The 13,440-nt window shown below is 37.7% G+C and overlaps 1 protein-coding gene across 1 annotated transcript in view; it reads left to right on the forward strand.

The window, feature by feature from the left end:
• The window catches only part of TOPBP1 (DNA topoisomerase II binding protein 1), a 38,174-nt gene that overhangs the window by 18,774 nt on the left and 5,960 nt on the right, over positions 1-13,440 (forward strand). Inside the window, exons 13-22 of the mRNA XM_060781799.2 lie at positions 312-523; positions 2,018-2,292; positions 4,659-4,832; positions 5,678-5,787; positions 6,547-6,670; positions 8,336-8,479; positions 8,700-8,784; positions 9,008-9,200; positions 10,692-10,915; positions 12,824-12,990. Coding sequence (XP_060637782.2) covers positions 312-523; positions 2,018-2,292; positions 4,659-4,832; positions 5,678-5,787; positions 6,547-6,670; positions 8,336-8,479; positions 8,700-8,784; positions 9,008-9,200; positions 10,692-10,915; positions 12,824-12,990 — 1,708 coding nt within the window. The remainder of the gene's footprint in view (positions 1-311; positions 524-2,017; positions 2,293-4,658; positions 4,833-5,677; positions 5,788-6,546; positions 6,671-8,335; positions 8,480-8,699; positions 8,785-9,007; positions 9,201-10,691; positions 10,916-12,823; positions 12,991-13,440) is intronic.

Below are 13,440 nucleotides of genomic sequence, written 5' to 3' on the forward strand. Positions count from 1 at the left end.
ACTATTAAAATTAAGATATTGAAATTCTTTGTAGTCCGTAATCTTAGATTGTCACTTTTTAAATAAGAATTAGCACCTAAATGTTATTGTTAGTCCTGAGTAGAATAGACCTCTTGAACCAATGGTATTTGTCGATTCATTGTCTCACCGTTTAATAATTCAGTGAGTGAATCTACTCTAATTGGGACTAACCAATAGGATGCTAGCCTAGTTTTCATTCTTGTTAAAAGATATGAGTTTTCATTATATGTTTTTAAGGATGAGTTTTGTGTGTGTTATGTTATGGGAATATCATCTCCTTTTTATTTTAGAGTTCAAGAATTCTTTGTGAGAAAAGCCAACCCAAGGAAAGGGATGCTTGTCAGCACCCATCTGGTAGTGAAGGAGCCAGAAGGCTCCAAATACGAAGCTGCAAAGAAGTGGAATCTTCCTGCTGTTACTATGGCTTGGCTGTTGGAGAGTTCAAGGACTGGAGAAAAGGCCGATGAAAGCAAGTTCCTAATTGATAATGTAGTCACTGAAGGTTAGTTAGCTTGAAACTTTGTAGATGTATTAAACTAGCATCATCGCGTAAGATTTAAGTTACGGTAATAATTAGAGCTCTCTCCAAGCATTCTGTTTCTTCACATGATCAATGGGAAACTGTCTTTGTTGGTAAGCCCCACTGCTTCCTGTGAACCACCATCTTCTATCAATCGAAGTCACATTTCTCAAATGAGATTCTGTGTCCTATTTCTGAAGGCATCTTGTGCAGTTTAGAAACCTGCTTTCCCAGTTATCAGGCAGGTTACTGGTGCATGTGGTAGTGTCTTAATTACAATATTTTACTGATTTATTTTAGTCTATCTCCAGACCTAGTTAGTGTACAGAAATGTCTGGATGGGAGGAATGTTAGCACTACTCTGAGTTTTATCAGAGTTTGGTACAGGTTGAGCATCCTTTATCTGGAATCCCAAAATACTACAAAATCCAAAATTAAGCACATGGGTGACTGAGATTATAATATCTTTGCTTTCTGATGGTTCAGTGCACATAAACGTTTTCGGCACAAAACTATTAAATATAGTATGTATAAAATGATCTTTGAGCTATGCATGTAAGATGGATGTGAAACATAAATTCATGTCATGTTTAGAGTTGAGTCCCATCTCCAAGATAGCTCATTATGTACATATATTCAAATGCAGGTATCCAGAATAAAAATAGCATCCTACTCAGTCTGAAGTATTTCGGATAGGAATGTTCAACTTGTATCTTCAATGCTAGTATCCTTCTAAATCATGGTTGGGACCAAAAACTATTACCATATATTCTAGCGTACAAGACGACTGGGCGTATAAGAAACCCCCCCCCCCCCAACTTTTCAATTTAAAATATAGAGTTTGGCATATACTTGCCGTATAAGACTACCCCTCTTGCCAGCCTCTCCAGGCCCTGAAGCCTCCTTTCCTGGGCCTTGGGTTGGCTTCTTGGCTCCACAGAGGCAGTCTTTTCTCCACCGGCAGCCAGGCCCCACCACAGCACAGCCAACTGCCACACTCATCACTTCCTGTTTTGGCTCAAAACAAGATGGAGACTTCGAAATATCAGGCGAGGATGGTGGGCAGCTGCCCTCCCACTGGAGCAGGGCATCTGAAGCAGCTGTTGTTGCTGTGCCCCTCTGGTGCCACTTGGCTTAAGTCTTCCAGGTGGCTTCTCCTCCTCCTCTGCCGCTACCTCAGAAGTCTTCCAGGAGGCTTCTCCTCCTAATCCATGCCTGCCGAGGTAGGCATAGAGTGGAGAAGCCCCTCAGGGAGGCTGAAGCCTGGCAGCGGGAGCCAAGCAGCTCCAGAGGAGTGCAGCCGCAGCCCTCTGGTGCCTCTTGGCTCCCACTGCCAAGCGGCACAGCAGCAAATGGCTGTAGCTTATTTTGTACTTTGAAATGCATAGTCAGTTAGCATTTTTATAAAGATTGTATTCACCCGAGAAATAGTTTTTTTTAATGATGGCTCTTTTTTGTACTTTTAATGGAAATAAGAGAATCCCACAGATCAGCTTGATGGAGTAGCAGATGCTTCAGCTTCAAATATGCCTAATCTGTTTGAAACTGGGAAGAAAACAGCTGTAACACCACTGGATATAAACAGGTTTCAGAGTAAGGCTTTCCGAACTGTTATTTCACATCACATTGATAAAAAGCCAAGCCCTCCACTGGGTGGAAAGCCATTACAGAAAGAACCGTCTCTGCATCTGGATACACCATCTAAATTTTTATCTAAAGACAAGCTCTTCAAGCCATCTTTTGATGTTAAGGTAAATGTGTTGGAAACTGTATGCATATTAACTATATCTAATAGTTCTTATGTCAGTGATAATGTGTGCCATCTCTTTTAGAAAATGCGATGTTGATTGTGTTCAGCTATTGTGATCGTGTTCTTTCACCTCTACTATATGATAGTTGCAATTCCTGTAAAATAATTCATGTAAAAATGTTGGTCATATTGTCGACTTGCACCACCAAAAGGCTTTATGTGCTTGAAATACTAAATTCGTTGCAGAGAACTGGTGAATATAATAATTATAAGTTGGGTCCAGTCATAGTGACCTGCTACAGAGCTTAGTTACCCATTTAAGCTGCCCCAAGTGCCTTGAGGAGATGGAGGCTGTGTACAAAAATAAAGTTGTTGTTGTTGTTGTTGTTGTTGTTATTGGAGACCAGTCGGAATTATTGGAACTGTAAAGTTCATTTTGTATAACTTAAGTTCCACTAAATGGAATGGCTATCCTCGAACTCATTTGAAGATGACCCATCATTCCCTTGTCTTGAAAAATATTAAAGAGAACAGAACTTGTCATCTTTCAGACACTGAGCTCTAATTAACATTGAGGGGAGATGAAAGTTGTGATCCAGCAATATGTGAAGGGCCACAAATTGGCTCTTCTGATCTAGGAAACACACAGATGTTGCATGTGTCAGGAACACTGGCTGTGTATTGCTTCCTATAATAGTAGGTGCCAGTGGGAAGAAACTTTCTACAAAGTAGATCAGTTACATGGTTTGCCTTCTTTTGAATATTATTTAAATTTGTTTCTGAAACCAGCTTTATAGGTGTGCGTAAAGTGCAGACTGCCAAATTTGGAACCATTTGGAGCAGTGGTTCTCAACCTGTGGGTCCCCAGGTGTTTTGGCCTACAACTCCCAGAAATCGCAGTCAGTTAACCAGCTGTTAGGATTTCTGGGAGTTGAAGGCCAAAACACCTGGGGACCCACAGGTTGAGCACCACTGATTTAGAGGCTTAATGCATTAAATAAGGCATCAATTGCCCCCCCCCCCCCCGCGCATACTTATCCTGTATCATTAATAAAGATTGTGTAGCATTGATTGCTGCAAAGACAGTATTGCCATGATTAGTGGTCTCCTGAGTGTTTGGGACAAATGTGGGGAGGAGGGATTTCTTGGGCTTGCATTATTTGAGTCATTCACCTTGTATTGGAGCCTGTAATACTAGTTTGGGATGGTGCTGGGTATTTTCATTGGTTGCCTGTTTCTTTTCAGCTCATTTTTTTTAAGAAGCAGATTACTCTGGAATATAGCCTGATAGGTTAGGGAGATCATTTCCTTGCCATTTCAAGTGTATAGTGTGCTGCTTTTTGTGATAGCAGCTAAAGTCACGGCATAAGTTTGGATTTTTAGTGAGATTTGGCTCCATTTTTTAAGCTGAGGATTTATCTTTCTACTTCATCACACTAGACAATGAATCCACTTAAAATCTGGTTTCTGCTTCCTGCAGAATTCTGATGTTTGTATTTTAGTGAGGCTGTTGAAGGCTCCTCCCTAAGATACAAACCCCAGAATTCTGCAGGAGGTAGCAACTGTATTTAAAGTGGATTCATTATCTAGTGTGATGAGGTCTCCTGTGAGAGATTAATTTGAATTATTTCAGACTGAATAGGACACCTGGACTAGAAATATCGACCTGTTTCTGAGGATGCTTGTGGATATTTTTCTTAGTAACCTAGAATGCAAGGAAGCATTTGGGGGTATGCAGGTGGAACTTGCCCATTCCGTTTGCCAAGGCCACATTTGGCAGTCTGCAAGGATAAGGCCGATTGAAAATACTCACTAAATATCCAAACTAAAAATCTAACTAAACTGTGAGCTCGTGCCTTTGTTCTTGGAAACTACATGGTTCGGTGGATATGTTTTACTGCCTTTTCCCATTTTACATCATTTCTAATAAGATTAACACAATACTTGGCCAAGAGAATGAATGAGTTTTGAAATTTATCTGTTGAAGGATGCAACTCTGTTTTTTTAAATACAGCTAGTCAGTTAACTAGACCCAAACTGTGGGTCCCCAGATGTTTTGGCCTTCAACTCCGAGAAATCCTAACAGCTGGTAAACTGGCTGGGATTTCTGGGAGTTGTAGGCCAAAACACTTGGGGACCCACAGGTTGAGAACCACTGAACTTGAAGAACAGAGCTAACTGATTTAATAGTTAACAAAAATATGTTAACTTTTCTTCCACCTGTTTTGGTTTCCAAGTTTCAGAAACCCAGGTCAGCATCACCCGTGGTCAGGGATTCAGGGAGCCGTGGTCCAAAACATTTGGATGCCCAAAAGATAAGGATAGATGTTTTATGCAAAACATAAACGTGTTTTACATTTTCCCTAGGATGCTCTAGCAGCTTTGGCAACTCCAGAGGGTGCTAACCAACAAAACAGAACGCTGAGCACTCCTCTTTCAGAAGTCATTGGCAGGAACTTGAAGCTGGCTTTAGCAAATAGCACTCGGCAAGCGACTGCTCTTACTGCCAGTCCTCAGCTGAAAGATGCAACCCAACAAATTGTGAGTTTTGGGATTTAGGCAAATTGGGCAATTGGTTTTGCCTTTGGATGTTTGCATTTGTTCATGGAGAAGTCCTGACACCACTAATTCTGTAGTAAGAAGTGATTGTGTCTTAGTGGGGAGAGGTGGACATGATTGCTGTTGTGGATTAACTAGCAGTGAAACTATATACTCTCAAACAGCAGTGATCTAGAAAACTTTCTGTGATATAATTGTAATTTTCTCTTTTAATTAAGAAATAATCTTTTCTGCAGTAAATATCCTATTTCTAAATATTGATGAAGCAGGGAGCCATCAGGCAGACAATTTTGGCAAGTGTGGTAAATTTAGCGTGTCAATTTTTTCCATGCCTTTTTTTTAAAGTAATAGGTTGGACCCAGATATAGTCGTAACTAAAGTAGATCCATTGAAAGCAAAGAGGTCTGTTATAGGGATATAATTATGATTGTCTCATTGAGCAGCAGGCCTGATCAAAGTGTGACTAAATTTGCATTCATCCAAGTGTAAGGAAAGGATAAGCTGTTGTGCTTAACTTTTTACATGACACTTCTTGCTTTTAGGAAAAATAATAAAATTCAGCTGTAAATTTATACCTGCCCTCATTCTTGACAAGAGCGTGTTGAATCTTTTACTGGTGGAAGGTAGAAACCAGATACGGTATTCTTTATTTCAACATTACAGACTTACTAATTCATCCTTGAAAATTAGAAACCATAGACCTTGAAATTGGGGGAATTTACAGATTAGTTCCAGTACTTGTAAAGATTTCATTAAATCAGTGACAACTAACAATTGACTTTAAACTGTGGTTCTAAACTATATTTGTTCTGACTCTGTTGGAATAGGTAGAAGAGTCAAAACCGCTAGAGAATGTTGTTATATGTGTGAGTAAGAAGCTCAGTAAAAAGCAGAGTGAGTTGAATGCTATTGCTGCATCCCTTGGAGCAGATTACAGGTATGTGCAATTAACAAAGATAGTAAGATTTTGTCATCTTGCTCTCAATGTTATTGATATTATGAGAAATAGTAGTATGCTGTGCCTAAAACTTGCTGTGTGGTATACAGAAATTTGTTTTGAAATGGCACTGATAATAAATGTAGTAAAATTTCCCCAAAACTTTCTAAAGATGGAAAAGGAATATATTTTACTTAAATGTTAATTAAATTGATTTAATTCAGGTGCTTCAGGAAGCTGTAATTCAGCTTTCAAAAGTTAGTTAATCTTTTTATTATTGTTTTCTCCAGAAGTGAACTAAAATTAATCATAGAAATCTAAGAGTTGTATAAAATAAAAATGAGGAGTATAAACTTTCTTGCAAGAGATAGTGGTAGATGTAATATGTCTAGGAGCTATTCTTTTCAGTAGTTTCTTTTTAAGTGCTTCCACTTTATTGATAATTCAGTTATATTTTTAACTTTTTAACATTGATTTTTTAAAAACTATTATTAGAATGTTTGTTTATTTATACCCTACTTTTCTTCACAATGGAGACTCAAAGCGGCTATATCTGTTTAAGTTTTGTAAGCTGCCTTGAGTCCAAAATGAAAAAAGGGAAGGATATAAATAAAAAAAATTAAATGAAGATTATGATAGCTGAGATTCTTTTCCATAGTTATGGTGTCATAAAATAGATTTATGAACTGATAAATGTTGCTGTTCGTATTTACGTTTGTAGCACTATTGCTATGAATTGATACCTTCTGTTTATTCTAGGTGGTGTTTTGATGAAACTGTAACACATTTCATCTACCAGGGAAGGCAAAATGATAATAACCGAGAGTACAAATCTGCAAAAGAAAGGGGGATACATATAGTGTCAGAACATTGGCTTTTGGAGGTATGGAGAAGCCGTTTTAGCCCTTTTTTCACATACTAGAATGGGAATTTTGGTCAGTGATATCTCTTGACCAATGGAATATTCTTGGGGGCCTTCCAGACAGCCCTATATTCCAGAATATCAAGGCAGAAAATTTTAAATAAAGTATCTCAGTGATTCTAAGGCACCATTGATTGTAAGACACACTCAAGTTTCAGTATTGCCAAAAGAAAAAAAAGCTTTATATGTGTGTGTATGTGTGTATTGTTCATTCATTCAGTCACTTCCGACTCTTTCTGGCCTCATGGACCAGCCCACGGCAGAGCTCCCTGTCAAATGGAAGGAAAAAAGGAAGATGGCCACCTCAGCCCCTTCAAAGTCAAGCCAGTCACTTCGAGAATACCATCCATCCATCTTGCCCTTGGTCTGCCCTTCTTCATTTTTTGCTTCCATTTTCTCCAGCATCATTGTCTTCTCCAAGCTTTCCTGTCTTCTCATTATGTGGCCAAGGTACTTCATCTTTGACTCTAATATCCTTCCCTTCAGTGAGCAGTCAGGCTTTATTGCCTGAAGTATGGACTGGTTGGATCTTCTTGCGGTCCAAGGCACTCTCAGAATTTTCCTCCAGCACCACAGTTCAAAAATGTCTATCTTCCTTCGTTCAGCCTTCGTTATGGTCCAGCTCTTGCATCCATAGGTTGCTATGGGGAATACCATTGCTTTAACTGTACGGATCTTCGTTGCCAGTGTGATGTCTCTACTCTTCACTGTTTTATCGAGATTTGTCATTGCTCTTCTCCCAAGAAGTAAATGTCTTCTGATTTCCTGTCTGCAGTCTGCATATGCAGTAATCTTCACGCCTAGAAATACAAAGTCTGTCACTGCCTCCATGTTTTCTCCCTCAATTTGCCAATCAGTCTGGTTGCCATCATCTTGGTTTTTTTTAATGTTTATCTGCAACCCAGCTTTTGCACTTTCTTCTTTCACCTTGGTTAGAAGGCTCCTCAGTTGCTCCTCACTTTTAGCCATCAAAGTGATATCATTTGCATATCTAAGGTTGTTAATATTTCATACAGCGATTTTAACTCCAGCCTTGGATTAATCAAGCCCCGCACATCACATGATGTGTTCTGCATACAAGTTGAATAGGTTGGGTGAGAGTATGCAGGCCTGCCGTACTCCTTTTCCAATCCTTCTCAATCTCTCTCTATAATAGCACCCATGATTCAAAGACGCATCCAATATTTAGAGATGTTTATATGGTGCCCCTTAGAATTGAGGAAATGCGTAGCTCATGAAATTACAAATCTCAAGATTCTATAGGATGGAACTGCGGCAGTTAAAGTGGGATAATAGTGCTATAATTGTGTAGTTTGAAAAGACCTATGACTCTTTGTAAGACTCATAGTTTCTTTTCCCTGTATGATGGTCAAAATACAATAACGACAAAAGTCGAGATCTAATGTTGCCTTTACATTTTATGATGTCTGATTTTTTTTCCTCATCTTGATGAATTGAAAATCCAAGATTCTCTATGATGTCAGCAAAATGGGGGAAACTATTTTTTAACAGAGAGGAATATGTTTTCCTTCCATACAAAATTAATGGCTTATTGCCTCACTCTAGATTTGTAGCATTATTTCATCTCTCTTTTTTCTTTACTTTTTTGGCTCTCCCATTTTCCAGAGTGCACAAGAATATAAACGGCTACCGGAATCGCTATATCCCCATACATATAACCCTAAAATGAGTTTGAATATTAGTGGTGTCCAAGATGACAGAGGCTCAGAGAGGCTTGACTCAACTGGAAAAATGAGGAAGGAGAATGAGGTATCATCAGTATAATGCTTTCTTTTTTTCTTAATTACAATCATCTTCATCTAGAAAATAAGAAAATAACAAATAATATTCGTAATTGTTTTCACAATGATTATGTTAATTCTAGTAATGTGTATGTAATTCTCCTTGTGTCGATATTTAAAAAGAGAGAAGGAGCATGCTATTTTATTTCACTCTGAAATATGTAAGTCTTGAATCTCTACTTTTTTAGGCTGTCCCATTGGATGACAATAGTAGAGAAGATCAAATAAAAGAGGGAGTTTCTATTGAAAAAGAGGAAAATACATCAAAAGGAGGTAACATACTGGTGTCGAGTCTTACTGTTTTTGAATCCTTGAAATGTATGAAATATATGCAGTTAATTAGTAAAAAACATAAATTTTAAACATTATTTTTGTCTTTAAAGAAACAAATCTACTGTCATGCAAACAAACATATGCAAAGAAACAAATTACATTAAACAAAAGGACAATCGAGTATTTTTTATTTAATTAATTGACATTTCATTTGCATCCCAAGTGTTAACACAGACACTGGAAATGAGGGAGAACTTTCAAAGGCAGCTACAGGAAATCATGACTGCCACATCCCTGCCCAAGTTGCAAGGACAGAGGACCTCTTTATCTAGAAATGGGTTTGACATCTCGCCATCCACTCCAGATGGGCCTCGTTCTTTGCGTAACGGACGCAGTAAAGTCTTGGAAGCTCTAAGGTACTACTTGGTCTGCAGTGTTGAGTATTGGGCTACAATCTGTGGATCATTGATGTTGACAGGTACTTGCTATAGCTGTTTCCATGGTTGAGTCATAAGATTCTGATGAGAAAAAAAGATAGATCTTTATGTCAGGACGCCACAAGTGTTTTCTTTCATACTGAACAAATGTTAAGGCTTTAAGAGAAGTGGAGACATATTTTAGGCACTGCATTTTGGAGGAAAGTTTACGAACAAAGAAAGGTCTTTGGCAGGGAGATGGAGTGACAGCCCCCCCACCCGGTGGCCGGAACTGAACACAGCTTCCAAAAGATCCTAAACGATGAAAAAAAAAGCCTCAAAATATACCTCTATCTGTTGTCTGTCTTGTCATTGTGTAATCGGCATTGAATTTTTGCCACATGTGTGTTCTGTGATCCGCCCTGAGTCCACTTTGGGGTGAGAAGGGTGGGTAAGAAATAATAATAATAATAATAATAATAATAATAATTATTATTATTATTATTATGTCATTTAAAAATATAGCATTAAAACATGAGAGTCTGAGTGAGAGTGTATGCAGCTCACAGGCCAAACTTTGCCCAGCATTAGAGAATGGACATGGAAATTGAGAGGGAAATAAGTAATATAGCAAAAGAAAAGCACAATGTATTAAGGGAAGCAAGAAGGAAAACGTTACAAAAATGGTACAGAACTCCTGCACAACTTTCATGTTTTTTACCAGGGATAAAGGACAGGTGTTGGCATGTTTGTAAACAAAGAGGGGTGTTTAATCATATGATATGGGAATGTGATTGAGTCAAGAATACTGGAGAATGATTGAAGGAGAAATCAATAGAATGTTAAATTTACAAATAGTAAGACTTAATAGAAATGTACTACATGCACGGATAACAGGAGTGAAGAATATACAAAAAAAACTGGTTGACAAATTAATAGTGTGTGCATAAATTGTTTTATTGAGGGGTTAGAAAGATAAAGCAAAATGGACACTTACTAATTGGTATAAGTATATAGTTAATATGTTAAATGTGGAAATAACAAATTGCAAGTGGAACAATATAGATAAAATTGAAAAGATTACAATAACTAAGAGGATGTGGGAACCAGTTAGGAATTATTTAGAGAATGTGCTAAGATGTGGAGTAGAAAAATTAAGACTAAGATTGACATTTCCAGTATAACTTCTGTAGTTTGCTATATAAATTGCATGTACAAGGAGGGGAGGGTGGGAGTGGGATAAAACAATAAAACAACAACAACAATAATAATAATAATATAAAGGGATAATTCCATTAAAATAAGTAGGGCCTAAGCTACTTACGACTACTTTGTCTACTATTGATTTTTGATTACTGAGCTTAATGAATTCAGAGAAATTTTTCTAAGTGATGTCTGGGAACATTACAAAGTCTCCCAAAAGATAGGCAGAACTTCTACTCCTTGCCTTCAAATGCCCTGCGGAAACATCCGGCTTGTTTTGCTCCTTAGGCAGACCCGCCAGATCGTGACTGACGTCAATACGGAGCCATCTCAGAATGAGCAGATTATCTGGGACGATCCCACTGCAAGGGAAGAGAGAGCGAGGCTTGCCAGCAACCTGCAGTGGCCCAATAGTCCTTCGCAATGTTCCGAACAAATTCAAGGGAATGCAGTCAGTGTTGGAAACGACTCAATTAGAAAATCCTTGAGTGATACAGAAATTGCTCAGATGGGTAAGAAGCGAGTGGCATGTTTTCGGCTTATTTATTTATTTTGAGGTTCATTCTACTGGATAGGATGATTTGTGTATAAGCTTAATCAATTGTGATTTGCCGAGCATTATAGTGATCATAGTTGAATTTTCCATTTTTAATTTGAGGTTTTGCTGAACGCTTGGAAACTGGTTGCATGCCAGTCTTTAACTTGCATTTTTCAGTAATTTTATCTGTATGTCTCCTGTTATATGTATGTATTTTAATAGTCTTGTTTTTATATTTTGGTTTTAACCCTGTTATTTGCCAGGCATTTTGGTGATCATAATTGCTTTTACAATTTTATTTGTGGTTTTGCAGATTGCTGGAAAGGATTTTAATAATAATAATAATAATTGCCGACAAATGAGGTTTCTTGGGACTTCTATTGTGGCCACATGATTCAATACAGCCTATATTATTCCACTTCTAATGAGCAGCTGTATTTTTCAATGTTTGCCTATTTTTTGTTTAAATCCCCACACATTGAATTTATTTATTTATTTTAAACATTTATATTCCACCCTTCTCACCCCACAGGGGACTCAGGACGGAGCACAACATATATACGGCAAACATTCAGTGCCGAGACATAAAACTATAAATATATACAAACATTAAAATTACATATATCGACTTTAAAATCAGTTGCTTAAAAATCACCACAGGACACCATTCTATATTATTGCCTCATTGCACTGTCCCCAAGGCTCGGTCCCACAGCCAGGTCTTCACCGTTGTTCTGAAGGACAGGAGGGAGGGGGCTGATCTAATATTGCCAGGAAGGGAGTTCCATAGCTTCGCTTCTCACCTGGCCTTCTTCATTCTTTTTTAAAATGAGAAACTACTCAATTATCTGAGCCCCTTACTAGAACAGCAGTAGAATCGAGGAACATTTTTTACTATTTATGAGGTGTTATTTGTGTGGTTTGGACAGAAAGCCAAACCGTTGTGAAACTTCGCAGCCACAGAGACTGCTCCACTTTGGTGCTTGTGATTCCTGTCTCTGCAGCTGTCAGCAGTTTCTTGTTGGCTAACTATATGTCTCTTTACTGCTAAAAGGGATACTCATTTTAGGAAGCCAACATTTGCTTTTGTCTTGTTCATATATTCCTGGTATATTTGAAATTCCTTTCTCACTTTAAAAAAATGGAGTAGGGGGGAATTGGAGATTTTGCATTAAGGGAACTGAGAATCAGGAAGGGAAGACAGCTTGTATAAAATCAGGGATGGGAAGTATTTTTTAAAAAAAAGGATTAATCAAAAATTCAGAAGGGGATTCTTGTTATGGTTGATGGCTGTACAGTTCTCCAACTCCCCTTGTGTAGTATAATTAACACATGTTTTAACTAAAATTTTGGAAGCATTAAAGAAGTATAGGAATTGAGTGTTTGGAGACATAAAACATTGTAAATGTGTTGAAACAAGCAGAAGTAAACCATTTGCTGGATATAAAACGCAGGAAAAATGTTAAATTTATAGTGAAACCAACAAGAGAGAAGCTGGAAATCCAGTTTTGAAACTTATGTTGACAGTTTTAGAGTTATAGGTAGAGTAGAGATGCATGTTTGTTTAGTAATCGCTATTTAAATATGCATATGTTTATTCATAAGTATTGCTGCTTTTCTTTTTGTGAATTTTTTATTCTCAAAAGTGTTAATTACTAAGTTGAGCTGCGGTTTTTATGTAGACAATTCAAATTTAGGCTGCATTCCCGATTATGTCTACTAAGAGAGAAAGCCAATTAAAGAGAAACATATGTGTAATGTGTTTGGGATTTGAGAACAGGCAAAAAATCCTATGAATGTCTCCATTGGAAGATTCAGACCTCTGCCTTACTTAGAGGAAGCCCATTCTCACTTATTCTAAGAACTGTTTTCTGCTTTATAGCCATTGAGGATCCTGTGAAAACAGATATAGCTGAGGTCCCAAGGCTGCCAGTGTGTAGAAGTCCGAAAACCCCTCAAAATGAAGACAATGTGATCCCGACTCCTTTGGCACCTGCCATTGCCTTCCCACTGGCAAACCCTCCTGTTGCTCCTCAGCCAAAAGAAAATGTATGTTGTGTGACATTAAACTGATTAAAGGACTGTGTGTCAAATTATATTGCAATGTTTGAACTTTCATTTTACTTCGACAGTAAACTAATGGTAAATTGTAAGTGAGTAAATTATAAATTATAAGTGAGCAGACATTATGGGATTTTTTTTCAAAACTCTCAGTAGCTTTGGAGCAATTGTTTTGAACCCTTTTTGTATTAAGAGTGAGAAACATGGGAAAAATCTGGGGTTCACTTAGTAAAAGTAATTGCATTATGAGGAGCAGAAGTTCAGGATTTAGTTTTACTTAGAGTCTGGCAGATTTGTTGAAATATCTGCAGGATTATCAAATCCAAGAATTAAATATTAATCAAATTGGGTATAACATCCTGGCTTTGTGTCACTAAATTTGTTTGTTTCTTGTATTTCATGTGGGTGTGTCTGACTTCTGATATAAAGGGCTTGTAG

Source organism: Anolis sagrei, chromosome 6, assembly GCF_037176765.1.
Source record: "Anolis sagrei isolate rAnoSag1 chromosome 6, rAnoSag1.mat, whole genome shotgun sequence".
Lineage (NCBI taxonomy): Eukaryota > Metazoa > Chordata > Lepidosauria > Squamata > Dactyloidae > Anolis > Anolis sagrei.